This window comes from Miniopterus schreibersii (assembly GCF_964146895.1).
Source record: "Miniopterus schreibersii genome assembly, chromosome: 1".
Taxonomy (NCBI): Eukaryota; Metazoa; Chordata; class Mammalia; order Chiroptera; family Miniopteridae; genus Miniopterus; species Miniopterus schreibersii.
In genome coordinates, this window is record NC_138101.1 from 106960916 (window position 1) to 106983027 (window position 22112).

At 51.3% G+C, this 22112-nt stretch overlaps 1 protein-coding gene across 16 annotated transcripts in view; it reads left to right on the forward strand.

Annotated features, from left to right (window-relative positions):
* Nucleotides 1-15892, forward strand: part of LINGO1 (leucine rich repeat and Ig domain containing 1) — a 222774-nt gene extending 206882 nt beyond the window's left edge. For all 16 annotated transcript variants that reach the window (XM_081120673.1, XM_081120679.1, XM_081120681.1 and 13 more), the window contains one exon: nucleotides 13174-15892. In XM_081120673.1, the coding sequence (XP_080976799.1) occupies nucleotides 13186-15030 (1845 nt within the window). In that variant the 5' untranslated portion in view covers nucleotides 13174-13185 and the 3' untranslated portion in view covers nucleotides 15031-15892. The remainder of the gene's footprint in view (nucleotides 1-13173) is intronic.
* Nucleotides 15893-22112: the final 6220 nt, after the last annotated feature.

Here is a 22112-nt window from a genome sequence, read left to right on the forward strand (position 1 = left end):
AGTTACCTTTATTAGAAAACATGCCAAAATTGATTGGACCCTTTATGCATCCCCAGCAGGAGGTGATGTCCTGTTGCTCTGCACCCTCACCAGCACTCCTATGCTCAGGTGTCTCCATTGTTACTGATTGGATGAGTGTAAAACAGTAAACACTATGGCCTTGATTTGCGTTTCTGGAATTCAAGGTTTCTGGTCTATGGGGTTGAGATGGGCAGTAGCCAGTGTATAACACGTGTTCACTACGTGATTGTCCCCTTTGCACCTCAGTTTTCCCTGTTGTGGGCATGTTATCTGTACAACCCTTGCTCTGGAGGATGGGCAAGAACAGTCAGGGAGGATTCCCTGGTGAAGTGGGAATGGTGGAGGGGCAAGGAGAGCCTGAGTCCCTGTGCATTTAGAGTAAAAGGAACCCCAGTGATTCTGTGTTTACCCCAGGATGGGCAGGGGTGGTCCTAGCTTGGGAGGTAGAGGGAGCCTGTGCTTCATTATTTCAATAATGCAAAGGGCCCTGAAAACCAGGTCTCTACACCCAGGCACAGCATAGGGCTTCACATTGGTGAGTGCTCAATAAGAATTTGGTGACTTGGGGAACGAATAGGATGGGACAAACATATATTTTCTTCTTCCTTCATCCCCACTTCCTTGGGGAGTCCTCCTTGATTGCTCTTAACATTGAGTGACTGAGGGGTGGTTGAGCAAGCTGGCTCCTGGGCATTTTCAAGGCTTTCCATGAGGCCCTCAAGTCCCCTGCCAACTCTCAGGGGCTGAGAAGCCCAGTGCTGGCAAGGTAATTTGGAGTGGCTTCCTCTGCCAGCCTGGTGCCTTTCCCTGCCTGGACAGGGGCCCCGGGATCTGGTTAGAGAGGAGTGGTGGGGTTGGTAGAATAATTATGCCTATTTCATGTGACACCCAAATTGATTGCTGCCAGGGTGACATTACCAGGGCATTGTTCCTCGTCTCCAACCTCTTATTACATGTTATTAGCTTGTACAGTATGTGTGTTTTTCTATTTTTTCCCATTTCAAGGAATTAATCTCTCTGCCACCTCCTCTGCTTCCGCCTGCAGAGAACCTGCTGGTCGCTCCAGGAAACCTGGCCAGCAGCCTTCCCCTGCCTGGCCCAGCACAGGGGCTGCAAGTGCACTTGAGGGGCTGACCATCTCAAATCCCTTTACTTTGATGCAAGATGAGGGTATCTCAGAGCTAAGAGGGGTGCTGAAGTATAGATCCCGGCAGAACAGTCTTCCTGCAGTGTCCTTGATCCATGGTCTCTGCTTGTATACCTCTTATGACAGGCTGCTCAGTCACTGTTTACCAAGGCAGATCTTCCATCTTGAGCCATCTGATCTTCCATTTGATTCCTCACACCAAACAGAATGGGCCTCCCCTGTGACTTTGCCCATGGGTCTTGGCTCTGCTCTTTGGGCCTGCACTGGACTCTTTACATCCTCTGCCTTGGGACACTCCTTAGAGATCTGCAGATGTACTATTGCCCTCCCCCAAATCTGGGCTTCTCAGAAACAGGTAGCTGGGTGATGACACTGATTGTATCTGAGCAGAACACAGCACCTATATGTATCTGCCCAGAGGGGTTAATTGCCTCTTGGTACTGAGTTCAGTATACCAGGTTGGAAAAATGGACTTAGGCAAGGGGTTGGCCAAGATTCAGTTGAACAGAGAGGGCTTTGAACAGTCAGTGCCAGGAGAAGGGCAAGAGATTTTATTTATAGTTAGCCTGTCCGTGCTATAAATAACTCACTGGGTCTTGGTCTGTGATGTATTGGGGGATTGTTTTTAAATCTTTTTCCCTTTTTGAGGCAGAAATAACCCATGACATTGGGGAGAGAAGGTAGCTGTAGTCAGGAGGCAGAGGTTCTTCCTAGGCCCCAGCCCTGAGATGCTGTGGGACCTTGGACAGGTCCCTGATGCTTGTGGTGCTCCATTTCCTCACCTGTGTGATGATGGTCTCTAGAGTTATACCTCTGAGTCAGACAAGCCCAGTGACCTTGGGCAGGTGAGCTAACAGCTCGGAACCTCAGTTTTCTCATCAGTAAAATGGGATTAATGGTACCTCCCTGACAGGGTATGTGGTGAGGGTTGGTGGGGTCACTCTACAAAGCACTGAGTGTATGTGCTCCATATAAAAGTATCTTTCCTCCCCTCTCCTTGAACTCTGCTGCCAGCCTGTGAAGGCAGTGGGAACTCTGCCACTTCCTCTTCTGAATGAGTAGTTTAGGGCCCAAGATATAAAAGCATTTGCTCATGATTATGCAGCACAGCAGGCCCTTGAACCTGAATCTGGGAGAGGCAGTATGCAAGAGTGGTCAGGGAAACCTTGGGTCAAACTGCCTCAGGCCTAATCCCAGCTCTGCCACTTATCACTGTGTAATTCGGGACAAATTGTATTCTGTGCCTCAGTTCTCTAATCTGTAAAAATGGGGATAATGTACCAACCTAATAGGATTATAAACATGTTCATGTTTGAGTTTGTATCATGCTACATCTGCGACCTTAAGCAAGTTACAGAACTGCTTTGTGCTTCTGTTTTTTACCATCTGCAAAGTGGGGGGTAATAACAGGACCTATCTCAATGCGTTGTGATAGGATTAAGTGAATTTTATATGTAAAGTACTTAGAATTATGTCTGGCACACCAGGGCTTTCCAGTCATCATCTTCACTGTATTTATTCAGTCTCTGGCCTTCAAATCTCATGCTAATTTCACTATCCCTTCAGACCCCTCCCTCAGCTTCCTCTTCCTTGTGCTGGGTCTCTGAGGCTATGACCTCTCCCCTCTCCCAAGTTCAAGGCCTTATGGCCCTTCCAGGTGGGATTGGCAGTTCCAGGACTCCAAAGACAGAGTTGTTTCCAGGTGAAGGAGCCCTGAGGGCTGGGCCAGCTGGGAGGGGGTTCCAGAAGGCCCCAGGAACATGTGAGGGGATCAGTGGATGATTGGAGCTGGGGTAGGGGTTTCTACCAGGCACCTCCCAAGCAAGGGGTCACTGACCTACGCAGGGGGTGGGGCCGGAGGCTGCAAGGGCACTTTCTGCCCCTTAGAGCCTGGATTGAGATCTCAGACCCGGAGAGAGATGGGAAGGGAAATATGGGGATGCAGGACCTGGGTTTTCCTTGAGCCCTTGTAAGTCACCACATGGGCACTTGCATATCCCTCTTCAATTCTGGGACATCTCCAATCCAAGTAGGGGTGCCATTCACTCAGGTGTGTCCCACAGACAGCAAGGAAGCCCTCCTAGAACCAGTGGCCCCTCCTATCTTCCCCAGGCTGGCTCCCAGCTTCCTGGCTGGTCTATCACCTCAGAACCACCTTGGGAAGTGGCAGGCAAGGCCCAGAATGGTCCAGGACTCATTCAAGGTTACATAGCAGGGCAGGGGTGCACTGGCTGTAGCCAAGGCCTGGGACTTATAAGCCTAGAACCCTTTGCTCACCCAGAAGTGACCTCCTCTAGGCCTTGCCCCATTCCTGCTTCTCACCAAGCCAGCCATTCCTCGAGGGCAGAGCCTATATATAGAAGCCTTTAAACACTAATACTTTGACAATTAAAATTCATAATTTATCTCGCAAATGGCCTGGCTGGAAGGCTGGTACCTCCTAAGATGGGCTGTGCTCTGGTGGGATGATCCATGTGGCAGGCAGGGGTATTTCTTAAGTACAGGGGACCAGGTGATGCCCAGGGCCACACAGGAGCAGCTGTAGCAGCCAGGGGAGCCTGGTGGCTCAGTCAGCACCCTCCAGCCCAGCCCGAACTAAGAGACCGGATGAGCACCTTTGGGAAAGGATTGACTTTCCAAGTGCACCTAAGAGATGGAGCTGGTTACTCTGGGCCAGGGAGGATAGGGAATATCGGGAGGAGGGGCAGCAGGCATACACACACTAGCCACACTCACACACACACCCTGGGGGGACCAACTCTGCCAGAACCAAGAGAAAAAAGAAATAAGGAATTGGGATTAAAGATGGCGGCAGACTAAGTGGAAAATACACTGACACTCTCCTGGGACCAAACTGGAATTACAACTAAAATATAGAAAAACCATCCTGAATAATCAACTGCAACTGAAGACAAGCTGGAGAGCATCCTCATAACCAAGGAGGAAAAGCAGAGACCGCAGAGAGACTGGTAGGAAGTGTGGAGATGCGAGAGGGCTGGCTGGGCTCCCACAGCAGCCACTGAAGGTCTAGATGGATATCTCAGCTGTGGAGGATTCCCACTGAGGACTCTGGGGTCTAAACCCCAGGCTGGGCTTCCCAGCCAAGAGCACCAGAACTGAAAAAGGTGCCCACATAACATCTGGCCGTGAAAAACAGCTGGGTTTCTATCAGCCAAGGAGAGATGGCTGGAAATGCAGGCACCCTCTTAAAGAGCCAGTGCACAAAGTTTAGTGTGCAACTACACACCTTGAGCTCTAGCAGAGGGAGGGCAGAGTGGACTGGAGCTGTGTGAGGAGAATCTAGTTTGTGGGCTCTGGAGATAGAGCTCAGAGGGTACCCCTCTGGATTCCTGTGCTGAGTCATTACCCCATACTGCAGAGGACATCTTTCTCAAGCAGACGTTATGCTGCTTTTACCTTGGGGGGTGGGGTGGGAAGCAATTGCCCCACCCTGCTGGAAAACCTCTCGCTATACCGCTATACCGGGTGAAGTTTCTACAGCCTGAGGCTCCTTAAGAGACTGATGACAATCAGCAGCCCCACCCTGTGGTGTTTCTACAGTGTGGGACTCATTAAGAGAAGCAGGTTAATCAGCCTGTAGGCAGATGCAGACTTCAGAGTGCTTTGAATCTTTGCCTGATCTGCTTCTGGAGACCAGGCCTTGGAAAAGCAGACTTTGGTGTGCATCTTGGTCCTGTCCAACTTCACCCAGCCCCAGCAGAGGAGACCTCAAGCTGAGGGTTGTTGATAGTTCCAAACAGGGTACTCAGGGCCAGTCACAAATTGCATCTGACATTGGCGTGTACCAGAGACCCTCCAAAAAGACTGAGAGTCCTAGCAGATCTACCTAATACATAGAAACAAACCTGAACAGGCAGCCAAAATGGGGAGACAAAAAAACAAGCCCCAAATGCAAAAACAAGAGAAGCCTCCAGAAAAAGAGTTAAATGAAATGGAGATAAGCAATCTATCAGATATAGAGTTCAGGATACTGATTGTAAGGATGTTCAACAGCATGAAAAAAGATAGAGAAACTATAAAGGAAATGAAGAATAACATAGCAGAAATAAAGAATACATTGCAAGTGATAAACAGCAGATTAGAGGAAGCTGAGGATCGGATCAGCAAATTAGAAAACAGGTAGAAAAAATCAGATCCAAAAAGAAAAGACAATTAAACAGGAGGACAGTTTAAGGGAGCTGTGGGACAACACGAAACATAACAATATTCATATTATAGGAATTCCAAAAGGAAAAGAGAAAAAGTAAGGGATAGAGAATTTGTTTGAAGAAATAATGGCAGAAAACTTCCCTAACCTGGTCAAGGAAAAAGTCACACAAGTCCAAGAGGCACAGAGAGTCCCAAGCAAGAAGAATCCGAAGAGGCCCACACCCAGACACATCATAATTAAAATGCCAAAAATTCAAGACAAAGAATCTTAAAGGCAGCAAGAGAAAAGCAATCTGTTACCTACAAAGGAGCTCCCATAAGGCTGTCAGCTGACTTCTCATCAGAAACTCTACAGGCCAGAAGGGAACGGCATGAAGTATTCAAGGTAACGCAAAACAAGGATCTGAAACCAAGACTACTCTATCCAACAAGGCTTTCATTCAAAATAGACGGTGAAATAAAAAGTGACCCAGGCAAAAAAAAGGTAAAGGAGTTTATCACCACCAAACCAGCATTGCAGGAAATGTTAAAGGAACTGCTGTAATTAGAAGCAGAAATAGAGAGAGAGAAACATAGGGATAAAGAATTAAAATGGCAATAGATAAGTATCTATCAATAATAACCTTAAATGTAAAACAAGTCTCTACAAGTTCAAGAAGATGATCAAGCATCTGAGATCATAATGGCATGAAATTAAAAATCAACTACAGTAAAAACACTCAAAAACATTCAAACACATGGAGACTGAGTAACATGTTATTAAACAATGAATGGTTTACCAATAAGAACAAGAAAGAAATAAAAAACTTCTTGGAAACAAATGAAAGTGAACACACAACAACCCAAAATCTGTGGGACACAGCGAAAGCAGTCTTAAGAGGGAAGTTTATAGCACTACAAGCCTACCTCAAAAAGCAAAAAAAAAATTTTAGTAAACTATCTAACCCCACAACTTAAAGAATTAGAAAGCTCTCCTGTGAGGCCATCCTGACCAGGGCTTTTTGCTGGTAGTATTTTTATTGCTACTTTGATTTCATCAGTTGTTATTAGCCTATTCAGGTTTTCTGATTCTTCCTTATTCAGTTTTATATGGTCTCACTCATGTGGAATCTAGTAGACTGGGTAACAAAGTAGATCCAGAGACATAGAAGCATGGAATAGACTGATGAATCTCAGTGGGAAGGCAGGGGTGGGGGAGTGGGTGGGGAGAGATTAATCAAAGAATTTATATACATATACACATTACCCAGGGACACAGACAATAGTGTGGTGAGGGGGGGGTGGGCGGGTGGAAGGGATCAATGGGGAAAAAAGGGGTATCTGTAATACTTTCAACAATAAAGATAAATTTAAAAAAAGAAAAGGAATTATACATGACCTCAATTCTCTCCCAGGTGGGTGGTCTCCTTGTGGGGGATAGCTGGAGGAGGAAGAAAAGGAAGGAAGAGAAAGAGGGATGGCTGAGGCAGGCAGATCAGAAGACAAGTGACGCTGCCAGCCTGACTGCTCTTTTGCTGGAGTCTAACCTGGAAGCTGACCTCTCTCATGGTCCCCTGTGCACACATCCCCTCCCCAGGACTGAGCAGCTCACACCTTAGACCATTATTAGCCATTCATACCTCAGCAGGGATTAGCCCTAGAAAGCCAGTATGGAATGTTCTGGCCCTCTCAGGATTTGGGGTGGGAGAGATCAAGGAGTCTCTGGCTGCTCTCATAGGACCAGGTCAGTCAGTCCACTTCACACACCTTTGTTCTCACTGTTCCTCTGTAGAAATACCCTATTGTTACCCCTTACTTGGCCTTTGGAAATGTGTTTGTAGTTCAATGTGAGCTCACATGACACCTCCTCCATGAAGCCTCTGTAAAGAGCCTCAGCTAGGGCCAGGGCTGCTCTGGGAGCTGTCTCAGCAGTTTGATGGGTTATTAAGATGGCCTAGGGGTGCTGAGCTGTGTAAGCCCTAGCCCTGCCCTGGGGAACACAGTGGGAGTAGGAGGCTGCTGAAGCTCCAAACAAAGGAAGAAGGGAGAGAGGTAAACACGCCAGCAGTGCTCCGCAGAGGGGACATCTTCCTGGGGGCTTGAGAAGAGCTGTGTGGGGGAAGAGACCTGTGAGCTGGACTCTGAAGGCCAGGTGGGAGATCTCCAGGCACAGGTGTGACCACTACAGTGGGAGAAAGGCCCATTGAGGTTTTTTTTAAAACAGGCTTCGCCCCACCCTTCCTCCACCCCATTCCTGGCCCCATGGCCACGGCTGCCTGTGAGCCGGTACACTTTCTACTAACACACTTCATCATTTCATGAAATGGATCCAGCTGCTTTATGCTCTGGAGCTGGAGGCAAAGAAGGGACTTCAGACAGGCAGGGAGTTGGGGACAGAGCAAGTCACTAGGACTCTGCCTCCATTCTTTGGTGACCCAGCTGAGTCCCTTCACCCTTCTGAGTAATCAAACCTGCTTTTTGGGGTGATAGTGAGGACTGGGTGTGTCAATAGGCCAGGGCTTTCTATAGGCAATATGAGCAGGAGCTCAGAAAATGGTAGTTGAGTTGGCAGGACAAGCTCTCACTCTGTCTTTCCCCCACTCCTGCCACCCGCCCCCAGCCCCAGCTACCCATCTTTCTCCTCTGCTTTCTCTGCCTCTCTCTTCCTCTCTCTTTCTCTCCTGTTTGCCTACTGTGTGTCTTTCTCTTTCTGTCACCTTCCCCCTCTCCTGCATCCTGGTCATTTCTTGGTGGCAGAGCTGGACAGGGCCCTAGGCTGTCTTTTAGGAGCCTTCAGCCTCCCTTGCCAGGTCTGCCATCCTTCTCATCAATTGTCACTCCTTCCTCTTGCAGACCCAGTCATAGGAACTTAGGGTTTTGGGTCAAGATGATATCTTGCATACCTGCCTTATTTTCCACGCTGAACATCCAGAGGTCCTGGCATCCCCAAGGCCCCAGTGATGGCAATAGCACCTTTCATGTCTGTGTGTGCTGGGGATCCCTATGGTTCCTGAGTGACACTGAGTGGGAACATCATGAAATATTTATACTGGAAACCTAAAATAACTAAACCTTCTACCCCACGCTGCAGCTGACCCCAAATTAGGTGAGATTCTAGCATAGACAATGCCCCAGGCATGGGAGAAGGGTATGGTGGGAAAACACTGAAAAAATTCTGTGTTCAGCATACCACTTTTGGATAGTTGGGGAAAGGCTTTTGTCAGGTTTGAGGGAGCCAGGGTGTTTACTTGCAGCTACCTAAGGACTAGTGCCTTTCTTCAGCCCCTATGCCCCCCTGACATGCCTGCCCACCTGGTCTGGCTTGTGTGTCAGAAAGAATCCCCACTTTACACCAGGCAGCTCTTGGGGCAGGCAACCGGGCCAGAAAGAGCAGAGTTGTACTGCCTCACTAACTTTGTGGCCTAGACCTAAAGCAAATGAATTCCCTTTTGGAAGCGTCATTTATTCTCATCTGTAAAATGGATAAGAAATACTTCTTTTGAATGCTGGTGTGAGTATTTCTGAGACAGTGTATAAAGCCCCAAACCTGACCTGTAGCATGTGCTCTGCAGATGTTAGTCCATTTTATAAGAGCAGGTGTCTGACTGGCTTGTGAGGGCTGGGCCTCTAGATGCTGCCAAATGAGGTCCAAGCCCACCCACAGGTGATCCCGTGCCCCTTTTGTCTCCACCAGTTGCCCTTTCCTACCCTGAACCCTAGAGGAGATAGCCACAATGTGAGTGCCCTCAAACAGATCCTTCAAGCCCCAGTTGAACTGCAGTTGGCCTGAGCCCCTACTCATCTTAATCCCCCAGCCATATTTAAGGATGTTGACTTTCCAGCTGAAGAAAGTACAGTTGCTATTGTGGGCTTTCTCTGGGACCCTGGAATCCAGCCTCTCAGTGCACAGCGGGGGAAATATGTCAGGGAGGACAGACAATGCCCCTGGCCACACAGTGGAGTGGCTGGTGTGGGGAACAGCTGAGCCAGGCCATATCTGCCCTGGGACATGAGTGGGGGTGCGATGGGGGCAGCACAAGTCTATTGGGGGTGATAGGCAGCCCTGGTGCTGTGGGACTGGGAGGACTCAGGCTGCTGTGGGGTCTGAGCATTGTGTCCTAGCATGGCTCCTCTGCCTGCCTACCTGCATGCCTTCAGTGTTTATTTCCTTTGTATTTATTGGTCCAATCTTTAAACTCTTGCCCTGTGGGAAGCCCTTCAGGGGACAAGGATCCAAAATAAAACACTGATTAAAATGCATAAAACACTTCACCTTGGGAATTGCAGGAGTAACCTGCAGGAGGATTAATGGTGCCAGTTTTGGTGGCCCCTCAGACATGACCCTGCCAGCATCCTTAGGTGACAGGAACCTCATGGGTATGCTGTGCTCCTGCTCTGTCAGCTCTGGCAAGTACCTTAGCCTCTCCAGGCCTCAGTTTCCCCACCTTTCAAGACAGCCACATGTAAAAGGTGAGGGGTGAGGCAGTTCAGGGAATTTGCCCTTCTGGAGCTGTCCTGGTCCTGTGGAGCATGGCCTGTTGCTCTGTGGGTCTAACTGCCAGGCCCGAGGGTGGCAGTCACATGGCAATCCTGACCAGCTTTTCTATCAACATATTTGGATTCCCCAGGTCTCTCATTACTCAGCTGCCTGCTTCAGAGTCAGCCTCATCAAAGGAACTTCAACCCCTGTAAAACTCAGGTATACACACTTCTGTTCAACTGGAGTCTGTATGTGCCACTACATTGGCCCATAGGCACCTCAACCTCTAGCAGCTGAGATGACCCATGACTCTTGGACCCAGAATTAAACACATGGAACAGGTGAAGGGCCAAGTGCTAAGGCTTTGGAGCATAGTTTCTTTCTTTGCTCACATCACCAGAGAGCTCTCACCTTTAGTAATTATTCAGGATTTTGTGACATTCTTTCCTGACTGACATGCCTTTTTTAGTTCTATCTTTTTATCATTTCATTGCCTAACTTTTCTTTTGATTGGCTCAAGTAATTTTTAGAATAATGTGTGCTATACATCAGTTACATAATATCACTACTAATAAAAGTAAGGTGTTGGCAAGAAATGATTTCTGACTGGGTAGGTCAAGGATGCTTCATGGAGGAGATGGCCTTTGGGGTGGAAGATCACAAAGGCTACTGGGCAGGAGGCTGGGAGAGTTCTCCAAACAAAGATGGCTTCAAGGCAGAAATGTGAGAACAAGGCCGGAATTCCTGGGTGACATCATTGGACAGAGTGTTGGGAAAGGAGGTGATGGATAAGTTGAGGCAAGGTAGTAAAGGCTTCAAATACGAGATTCCTGCCTGTGTGAGGGGCTTACCAACATCTCAGGTGGCCTGTGCCCTTGCTAACCCTCTCTTATTCTTCAGCCCCCTCTACAACAGCCCCCATCTTGCCCACCAACCCCGCCCCTGGCTGGGTGCTAAAAGTCCTCTTTACCTCTCCAGGTCCCCAGCCTCACATCAGTGCTGGCCTCAGCTGCCTGCCCAATTACTTATTGATCGCCTGCCAGGATGTTTGCTTTTCTGCTGGGTCATTGGAGTGCGTGTGACTGTGGGTGGGAAAGGACAAACCACAGAAGAATCTAGAGAGAGTATGAGAGGGGCTGAAGGGAAGAGGGTGGACAAAGCCCTTGGGGATAACAAAACCTTGCAATTCTATAACATGCCAGTGACAGCTAGAGCCCTTTCTGGTTAATCAGTCATTTAGTTGATCTACAACCAGGGAGCACCTGTCAGTCCTGGGAGACAACTGGAGCATTGGAAAGTATGTGGCTCCATTGGAGTCTTACAGACCAGAGTTCTGATCTGACATCCCTCTTTACGGGCTGGGTATCTTTGGACAACCCCCGCCTCGCCCTTACCAAGCCCCACTTGCCTTAAGGGTTGAAGTGTGGATGACAAGAACTGTGGCCTTCAAAGTGGAGACTGTGCACAGGTGTCGGGAGAAGCTGGAAGGGGTGGGAGAAGGGCCTGAGCTGGGGCAGGGAGGTGGGCCTTCCCAGACTGGGCTTCCCGTTCCTGTTGTGAGTACCCGTCAGGGCCATGATGTGGGGTATGTGGACAGGCAGCAGAGCCCCAGGGTGCCAGGTTGGGGTGGGATGGATCTTTACCCCACCAGCGTGGGAGGGCTGCAGCTTGGCTCCCAGAAGCCATCTTGTCTACCCCCTGGAGTTTGGAGAAGTCCAGACTAGCCCTCCCAGTCCCCTCCTTACCTTGCTGGGCCAATTTTTCATGTTGTGGAACAGAGGAGGGAAGGAGGAAATGGGGAGACCTTCTGGGTACAAATGTGAGCAAATGGCCTCTGAACACAGACTGGGAAACACCTGTAGCCGGTGCTCAAGCTAGGCCCTGGCACTATCGCCTATGTCACCATCACCTAACTCCTGCATGTTCCTCAGGGCCCAGATATGACAAGCCTCACATCGTCAGAGCTGCAGTGTGGACCGGCCCCTCCAGGCTGCCCATGCCATCCTGGGCTTTGGGGATCTGACTGCCTCCCTCAGACTAGCAGCTGCACAAAACTTGACACTAGGATGAAGGTGATTGGAATCCCAAGAGGCAGAGCAATGAAGGCTATGGGAGTCTTTAGAGGGGAGCATACTTCCTACTTGGGATCAGAAAAAGCTTCTCAGGGCAGTGGATGTGAAATTAGGCCGAGAAGGTGAGGTTTCAAACAGGCAGGGGAATGATATTCCAGGAGGACAGAACTGCTTGAGCCAAAGCCAGGAAAACTCAGTCCTTGTGTTCTGCACTTAGGAGCCCGAGTGGGTTACTGTGGGGACCCAGAAGAATGGGAAAGTTGGAGAGACATTACTGGGAGGCACGAGGGTCCTGGTTTTCTGGGTGGAAGTGCCCTCCACTGATCTAGAAACCCCACTGGGGAGCAGGTTTGTGAACACTGACAGGTACCACTGGGTTTGCTGATTGCACGGACTCAGGCTGTGGGCTCAGCTGCATTTCTATGAGAAGGGGGCCATGGTGTCTGCACCTAGGGTAGCTGAGGCTAAAGGCTGTGAGGTGGGTCCCCAGTAGCCTCAGAAGCCCTTGCCTGCAAGCTAGGGACCAGATATGTTCCTCTGCAGACTGTTCCCAGAGGCCTCAGCCTTGAGCCCCTTTTGCCCCTCTGAGAGCCCCAAGGATAACTCAGCAGGTCTAACTTTATGCCTAATGAGCACCAGGGGAAGCAGTGGCTCAGGATGCAGGGGGCAGGGGCTGCATGGTGCACACCTAGAGTCACACTGCCTATAAAACATAAAGGAGGTGGGTGTAATCTGGGGGGGCCAATACCAGGCTGCTCTGAGGTGGCCTTTTCCTTCCCATGAACCCCCTCGACCCTAGAGATGCTGGGAAGGTCCTTCAGGAGGATTCTGGGCAGAGTAAGCAGCAAGGAGGAAGCAGCATAGGGTGGCATGACCCCCCCACCCTCCTGCTGGGCATCTGCACCTCACTGTGGAGTCCCAGGCAGGTGTCATATACCACTCTGGCCCCTCACCTTTCTGTCTGTGTCAGGGACATTCCTTTTCTTTTTCTTTTTTTCTGAGGATATTCTTTCCATTCATTTTAGAGTGGAAGGAAGGGAGTGGGAGGGAGAGAGAAACATCAATGTGAGAGAGACACATCGATTGGCTCCTTCCGCATGTGCTCCCACCAGGGCTGGGAATCAAACCTGTGACCCCTTGGTGTGTAGGCTGCCACACTAACCACTGAGAAAACCGGCCAGGCCTGTATCAAGGACATTCTGATGGGGCAGGAGGGCAGGGGGCACCCAGAGGGCTGAGGGTGGGGTCCAGCCAAATGTTACCTCTAACCATCCCCTCTGTCCTGTGCTTGTTCCTGGCTCTAGGTAAGCAAGAGGATGCTGACAGGGAGTGAGAGGAGCATGCCCAGCCCCCTCCTGACCTGCTGGCAGCCCATCCTCCTGCTGGTGCTGGGCTCGGTGCTGTCAGGCTCAGCCACAGGCTGCCCACCCCGCTGCGAGTGCTCTGCACAGGACCGTGCGGTGCTCTGCCACCGCAAGCGCTTTGTGGCCGTGCCCGAAGGCATCCCCACTGAGACCCGCCTGCTGGACCTGGGCAAGAACCGCATCAAAACGCTCAACCAGGATGAGTTTGCCAGTTTCCCACACCTGGAGGAGCTGGAGCTCAATGAGAACATTGTGAGCACTGTGGAGCCTGGCACCTTCAATAACCTCTTCAACCTCCGAACGCTGGGGCTCCGCAGCAACCGTCTGAAGCTCATCCCCCTGGGCGTCTTCACTGGCCTCAGCAACCTAACCAAGCTGGACATCAGCGAGAATAAGATTGTCATCCTGCTGGACTACATGTTCCAGGACCTGTACAACCTAAAGTCGCTGGAAGTGGGCGACAACGACCTCGTCTACATCTCCCACCGAGCCTTCAGCGGCCTCAACAGCCTGGAGCAGCTGACACTGGAGAAATGCAATCTGACTTCCATCCCCACGGAGGCACTGTCCCACCTGCATGGTCTCATTGTCCTGAGGCTCCGGCACCTCAACATCAATGCCATCCGGGACTATTCCTTCAAGAGGTTGTACAGGCTCAAGGTCTTGGAGATCTCTCACTGGCCGTACTTGGACACCATGACACCCAACTGCCTCTATGGTCTCAATCTGACATCCCTATCCATCACGCACTGCAATCTGACTGCTGTGCCCTACCTGGCTGTGCGCCACCTGGTCTATCTACGCTTCCTCAATCTCTCCTACAACCCCATCAGCACCATCGAGGGTTCCATGTTGCATGAGCTGCTACGACTGCAGGAGATCCAGCTGGTGGGTGGGCAGCTGGCTGTGGTGGAGCCCTATGCCTTTCGTGGCCTCAACTACCTGCGTGTGCTCAATGTCTCTGGCAACCAGCTGACCACACTGGAGGAGTCCGCCTTCCACTCAGTGGGCAACCTGGAGACGCTCATCCTGGACTCCAACCCACTGGCCTGCGACTGCCGTCTCCTATGGGTATTCCGGCGCCGCTGGCGGCTCAACTTCAACCGGCAGCAACCCACGTGTGCCACACCTGAGTTTGTCCAGGGCAAGGAGTTCAAGGACTTCCCCGACGTGCTCCTGCCCAACTACTTCACTTGCCGCCGTGCCCGCATCCGGGACCGCAAGGCCCAACAGGTGTTTGTGGATGAGGGCCACACGGTCCAGTTTGTGTGCCGGGCAGATGGTGACCCGCCACCCGCCATCCTCTGGCTATCACCCCGCAAGCACCTGGTCTCTGCCAAGAGCAATGGGCGGCTCACAGTCTTCCCTGATGGCACACTGGAGGTGCGCTACGCCCAGGTACAGGACAACGGCACGTACCTGTGCATTGCAGCCAATGCAGGTGGCAATGACTCCATGCCCGCCCACCTGCATGTGCGCAGCTACTCACCTGACTGGCCCCATCACCCCAACAAGACCTTCGCCTTCATCTCCAACCAGCCAGGTGAGGGGGAGGCCAACAGCACCCGAGCCACTGTGCCTTTCCCCTTCGACATCAAGACCCTCATTATTGCCACCACCATGGGCTTCATCTCCTTCCTGGGTGTTGTACTTTTCTGCCTGGTGCTTCTGTTCCTCTGGAGCCGGGGTAAGGGCAACACAAAGCATAACATAGAGATTGAGTACGTGCCACGCAAGTCAGACACAGGCATCAGTTCCACCGATGCGCCCCGGAAGTTCAACATGAAGATGATATGAGCATGGGCAGGCTCCCTCCCTGGTCCTTTGCCACCCCTCCCTGCCCCTACTCCTGTGTCTGGCTGCCCCACTGGCCCTCACCACCTCCCCTCTCTCTACCAGGACCTCAGAAGTCTGGGGAATCCGCTGCACAGGGGCACATACAGACAGACTGGAGTCGGAAGCTGACAGACAGACACACAGCAGTCAATAATTCAGTTTAAAAAGTTACGAACTTCTGTAACTTGGGTTTCAATAATTATGGATTTTTATGAAAACTTGAAATAATAAAAAGAGAAAAAAACTATTTCCTATAGCTAGTCGGAATGCAGACTTTTGACGTCCTGATTGCTCCAGGGCCTTCTTCCAACTCAGTTTCTTGTTTTTCCCCTCTTCCTCCTTTCTCTTCTCTTCCCCTGTGGGGAGGGATCACTCAGGAAAACAGGAAAAGAGGTTCCAGCCCCACCTGCCCACCCTGCCTCGTCAGCCTAAAGGAGCAGGCAGAGGGCTGGCTGTTTGCTGGGAGCAGGTGGAGGGGACAGGGCCGCCCCATGAGGGCGGGCCTGTGCTGAGCTGCCAAGGGTCAGGGGCCTGGTTGGGTGTGGCTGATACTGTGGACAGGGGTTGTCCTCCTGGAGGACAGCATAGTCAGCTGAGAGAGCCAGGGACTGGAGGCAGGGACGAGGCCTAACTTCTGGTCCCAGCTGTGCCACTGACTTGCCATGGGGCCACAAACAGGTCACTGACCCTCTCTGGGCCTCAGTCTCCACGTCTGTACAGATGGAAGAGTTGCTCCCTGTCCTGCCTACCTCACAGGGCTGTTGTGAGGAATTGATGAGCTGTATGTGAAACATTTTGTAACCTGTAAAGTGCTGTGCACACACGTGGGTGACTGTTCTCATTCTAGTCATTATTATCTCATGGTGGGGGGTGGGCTTCCTGAAGGGATCTCCGTGGGGTTAGGTTGGGGTTGAGCGGGGAGAGGGCCTGCTCATGCTCAGGGACTTCCAGAAGCGCCTGCCAGGGCAGTGGCCAAAAACATCAGCTAGATGAACTAGGCTTTAGACCCACAGGGATGTCCCAAGGCCCATGAGCATCACGGCTTCAGCCACCTCTGTTCTGGGGTCCTCCCAGGCAGAATACCCCTGTAGCTTTGGTTTAGACCTATCCAGGGATTGGGAACATCAGCTCTTGGCACAAGCATTTATCGAGTGCCTGCTATATGTCACTTCCCATGTAGAGTGCCCAGTTTTGAGGGCTGGGGAAGGCAGTTCTGGGGCTCACTTTTGGATTGCTCAGACCCAAGTCACCATCCCAGCTTTGCTCCATCTTCCACAGGGCCCTATCCTGGGCTGTGAAGTATTCTGGATTGGGATCCACCAGCACATGAGCTGACCAGGAAGGTCAGATGTGGCCCTGCCCACTCACACCAAACCTAGACACTCCAAACTCAGCTCTGAAAAGGGATGCTCTGGATGATAGAAGTGCAAAGAGCCAGACAGATCACCTTGTCACATGATTATACATCTTTGAAGTTTGAGGTCATGCTAAAAGCCCTGCCTGACTTTCTGTTCTAACACTTACTAGCTGTTTGGGGTTGTTATTTACCCTCTTGGACCTCAGTCTTCCCATCTGTAACATATAAAGGTGGTCTTGCTACTTTGGATAGTTAGGAGGTTAAACGAGGGAGCCCAGGCACATTTGTTGGTTGGTGGGGTGCCTTGCATTCAGGAAGCCTTCGACCAAAGTGGTGCTGATGATTGCTGTTGTGTCCAATCCTGGTACAGATGTGAAGACTAAGGATCAGAGAGGCTAATAGTGTATACAGTTAAACAGCTACTAAGTGGCAGGACCAGAGCCTGGAATTCCAGACTCCCAGAGATGCAGACTTCTAAGCCTGGCTTGAGGCTTCTCAGAGCCAAGCCTGGTGAACCCCACCTGGTAGGAGACCACTTTCGGAAGCACAGGGACAGGGAGAGGATTCCTTGGGCATGGGGGGTGGTCTGTATGTAAAGAGGCCAGTGGAATGCAAAGCTCAAGAACCCAACAGACCTGTCCACCTCTGGAGAGACCAGAGCATAGTCTTTCCATTGCCAGCCCTGGACACCCTGGTCATCAAGAGGCAGCCGTGGTTTGTTCCTTAGCCCTCTGGGATGCCTGGGTCTGTGTGACTTCACAGGGTTCTGGTAAGAGCAGGTGATTTGTGGCACCAAATTATTCCTGCCTCCTGAGGGAATTGGACCCCTGAGGATAATCTGGGACTAAGAATTGTGAGGTTTTCAGATAGGGGAGAGAGTCGGTTTGGGGGGACATGAGTGTCTAGGGTCAGAGTGCTGGGTTGGCTGAAGCAAGAGAGCCTGAGGATTGGGCAGAGCCCAAGCTGGGAGCTAGGTGGCCTGGGTTTCAGTACTGACCTTTCCTAGCTGTGGGACCTTCGTCCATAGCAGAGGGTAATGAACTCACATGCTAAAAGCCCTGCCAAATAAATAAGGGGGAATAGCCTGGAAAGTCAGGCTGGAGAGGTTACTTTCTCCATGGCCTGACAGCCTCTGAAGGGGAAAGGAGGAGCAGAAACCATCCCACGGCTGCCCCTGCCCTGGCACACACACAGCTGGGAGTCTGAACCCAGAGGTGATTGGGAAGGGAGGGCAAAGCCTTCCTGGGCCACCCACATTCCACACAGTCCCAGTGGCCTCACTCTGCCTCAGACCCAGTAGGGTTGTGGAGTCAGCATGTCCTGCAAACTTCAAGATCTTTAGGGAGCTCCTGCTCTGCTTGCCTTTCAGCCTGGGTCTATGTTACTGGAGGAAAGGCAAGATACCAAATCCTGACAGTTTAGCCTGCTTTCCAGGAGATCAAGACCAGAGGCAGCCTCCAGGCCCGTTCTTCCATGAGACAGCATGCCTTTAAGAGAAAAGATGATAAGGCTGGGATCCTACCCTGGACAAGCAAGTGGACCTGGCTAAGGATGTCACCCAACAGGGTGAGTATTAGAGGCAGTAGCAAGTACCAGCATAAGCCTTGGTTTATCCCCTCAAAAGGAGACTCTGAGACTCAGAGAAAGGGAATAACCTGCCTAGCGTCACACAGCATAGTGAACAGGGAGTTAGACAGAACTTGGTTCAAATCCTACCTTGGGTGTGGCACCTGTTTGCTGTGCAATAATGACCACTGCTATCAGCATGCCATTATTCTGGACAAGCAAGGGAGTGGTGGTTGATTTCAGGAACTGGCAGGGTAAGGGACTGTATGGGGAACACAGTGGGTGATCCCAAAGAGCTGGAATGGGGTGAGGTAGGAACCAAACCAGGTCGTGCCCCCTATTTTGCCACTAAAGGCCTTGGGGCTGAGGGAAAGATGGGAGCTGACTAGGCCATTACTCCTGCCCAGGACAGAGAGATGGCCATGCCCTGTGGCTCTGTGTGTGTTTGGAGGGATGGAGGTCTTGGAGAGTAAGGGAGAAAGGGTGAGAGGAGCAGTGCAGACCTCTCGTTGGTATTAGGAGTTTAGGGGACCTTGAGCCTTTTAGAGTCTGAAGTCAGGGCTCACGGGGTACAAGGAACAGGGCAGCAAAGACCAGCTAGAGTTAAGTGATTTATTGGGGCCCCCACAGAACCTGCTTCCATGATCTATCACTTTTCCTGCTTCTATCCCCAATTGGTGTCCTTTGATGACATGACAGCCTGGCTGAAAGTCACCCCCGGCTCCCATTCCAAAAGCCCAGCTCCAGCCTTCTTCACTGTTGGGCTTGCTAAAATCTCTGATCTCTTTATTCCTATTCTCCAGAGGGGAAAAAAAAATCTGGCCACCTGTCAGCCAATGGATATCGGTTATCTCAAAGACAGGTGCTCATTCCCTTGTCCAATCAGCTGAGGCCAAGGAACGTGACATTATCCAAGCCAAGTTTGGGCGAAAATGGGGCAGAAAGGACAAAAGGACTATTATAGTTATCTGTTGCTGCATGGCAACCACCCCAAATTTAATGGTTTAAAACAACAGCAATCATTTATTTATTCTCAGTTTTACCATCTGGGCAGGGCTTGGTAAAGACAGCTAATCTCTGCTCTGCATGGTGTTAATTAAGGAGATTTGACTGGGGCTGAAAGATCCAGGTCTTCTGGTCACGTCTGTCACCTCAGCTGGGGAGGCTAGAAGGGCTGGAGGCCAGCTGGCTTTTCTATTGTCCACATGGTCTCCCCAGCAGGATAGCTGGACTTCTTTATGGTGGCTCTGCACTCCAAGATAGCAAAATGTAAGTGCCAGGTCTTAAGCCTAGGCCAGGAAGTCCCTTAGCTTCATATTCACTGCATTCAATTGGTCAAGGCAAGTCATAGTCACCCATCTAGATTCAAGAGGGGGACAGACCAGCTCCTAGGGAGAGGAGCTACGAAGTTACATGGGCAAAGGGCTTGCAGGATGTAAGGGCCATTGCAACCACCCTCCACAGGGACTCCTATGTTGCCTGGTCCTTTCAGAACCACTCACTGGTGCATAGGCCTCCATAGTTTACTCAGGAGTAGGGGACTTGAAAGTGACAGTGGCTGGCTTAAGGATGGATCTACAGCTACCAAGTAAAGAGCCAGGACTTGAAACCAAGTTTGCTGCCCCTGGTACAGTGTCCTTTCGAGCAGAAACAGGAGTTCTGTGTGTGTGTGTGTGGGGGGCACCAGGGGTAATATAGCAAAAATAATAATAGCTATTGCCTTTCAAGGGCTGAGCCAGGCATGAGGCCAGACACTTTACCTATGTTCTCTTACTGAATCCTACTACAAGGAGGTTCTCATGCTCCCTTTTGGGTGAGAACACCGAGATTCAGGAAGAAGTAACTGCCTTGGGTTCACCACCAGGTAGTGATGAAGTCTGAATTCACACTCAGAACACCAGTATTTCATGGCAGAAGGAGCACCAGATTTGTCCCCTCACTCTAAGCCACTCCAGATTCAGGCTTCCCGTCTGTAAAGTGGACACAGTCTCATTACCTCCTGTGACCTCCTTCCTTTGTGGAATGGAATGAGCTGGTGGTGGAGAGTGTGCTGTGGCAGGGGTGAGTGAACACTTGGGTCAGGGTGGGTTGGGGTCATGATCAAAGCTTCTGCCAGTCAGCTCCCTGCTCCTAGTTCCCAATCTATCTGGCATCCCTGTGGGACCCTGGGATTGGAGTGCGATACACAAGGCCCAGCTGCCTGTTCTGAGGACCTGGCAGTCTGGCCCTGGTATCTGCTGGGCAACTGGGGACTACTGGGCAGGAATCTGAGAACAGTAGCCACAGAATGTGACCCTGACTCTGATTGCCTGAGGGAGATGACTGCTCAGCCAGTAACGAGATGTACAGCTTCCCCATAAACCTATTATGGCTCACCCTGTACCCTCAGCCCAGGCCCTGTCATCATGCCAGGTGACTGCTGGTGTCTGGGAAGGCTAGGCTGGGGCTTTAGGGGGCTGTGGAGACTGAGGGATGCCTCAGGGTCTCAGCCTCAACCCCACTCCTCTCCCAGTTCCTTCACACCCCAGCCCTCATGCCAGCTTATGCCCTGGATATAACTCCAACAGAGACCAGGGCCTGGCTCTCCTGGTACTTCCTACCAGCTCCACCCCCAAACCCCCACTTCCTCTCTGGGCTGAGACACTGACTTAAATCCTGGTGATGGAACAGCAGGTTGTTCAGAAGTGGAGGAAGAGCAAGCTGGGGAAAGAGAAAGCAAACAAAAGGACTGGTGGGCACCCTCCTTGACCCACCCTTCACAGTTCCCAGTGTTCACAGCATGACTGTCTCTGTTTTGATGATGAAGAACACAAATCTCAGAGAAGCTAAGCCATTGTGCAAGGTTGCACAGCAGAGTTGCAACACCTTGGAAAGCACAGAATGCTCAATTTATGCTCCCACTTTGCAGATGAGGAAACAGATTCAGAGAGAGGAAGTGGCAGGTCCAAGGTCACAAAATGAGTGAGTCAGTGGTAACCCCAGCTCTGCCTCAGCTAAACTGTGGGGTGGTGACAGGGAGGTAACCGCTGTGGTGTCCAGAAAACTTTTCAAACCCCAGAGGAGGGACCCACTGGAGGCCCTAACTTTGCTCTCTGACTAGCAGACATTTACGTAGCTTCTTAAAAAATATGGCATCATAAAAAGAAGAGACACAGGCACAGTAAAGCCTTGTCCTCTCCACTGCCTGCGAGCCCCAGAGCCTCTTTCAGGACACTCCAAGGGCACAGGGAGCAGACATGGGTGGGAAGGGGTTATGGAAGCCCCTCAGCAATATCCAGAGCCTGGGTGGAGTGAAGCTTTCCAAGTATCTGTCTCTGCTGGCCTCTGTTCAGTGCCCAGCCCCAGGAGGTGGGGACACTTCATTGTGTGACCTTGCACCAGTCCCTGAACATTTCCAGGCTGACTCTTCCCAAGGGCTTGAGAGAAGTTTGTACCAACTGAGTCTCTCCATTCCCATTCAGCTTCAGGGTTCACCCAGACTTCATTGGTGTCTTCTCTCTCACTTCCCTGCCCCCACACTGTTGCTGAAGTGAAGCAGAGTTATGGCCTCTCCAGCAGATGAGATTTACTGCCTGCCTTTTACTTGGGCCTATAAATGCCCTCACCGTGCTTGGTACTGACTGTGCTGTCACCTGGAACAGAGGCCTATCTGTCTTCCCTCAGCCCTGGCCTCACCAGACCACCTTTTGCCTATCTACCTCCACCTTTCGCAGGTGCTGCTCAATCTGGAGCCAGGACAGCCAAAGCCCCCAGAGACCCAGCCAGCAGAGCAGCCCCCTCCCCACACACACATCCTGGAGTTCCCCTTTCTGACGTCTTCTTCTGTCTTCCTTGGGGAGCCTGCCAGTCTTTTACCACTTGGCATGAATCCCTGCCCCTCTGCTTCACGTTTCCTCTCTGTACAGCTGGGGTAGGATCACATTGGCTCAAAGAGCTCAGCTAGGCAAGGTAGCCCATGAAGAGTGGGACACGAACCACTGCCTTGTGGTGGGTCCGGGGGAAGGGGGGCACTGGCAGGGAAAGAGGACTGGTGGAAGGCCCTACAGCCAGAGGCGCAGAGCAGGACTGCCTGACTGTGGGCTAGCACCTGGATGGCCAGGAGCCAAGAGAACAGTTGTTC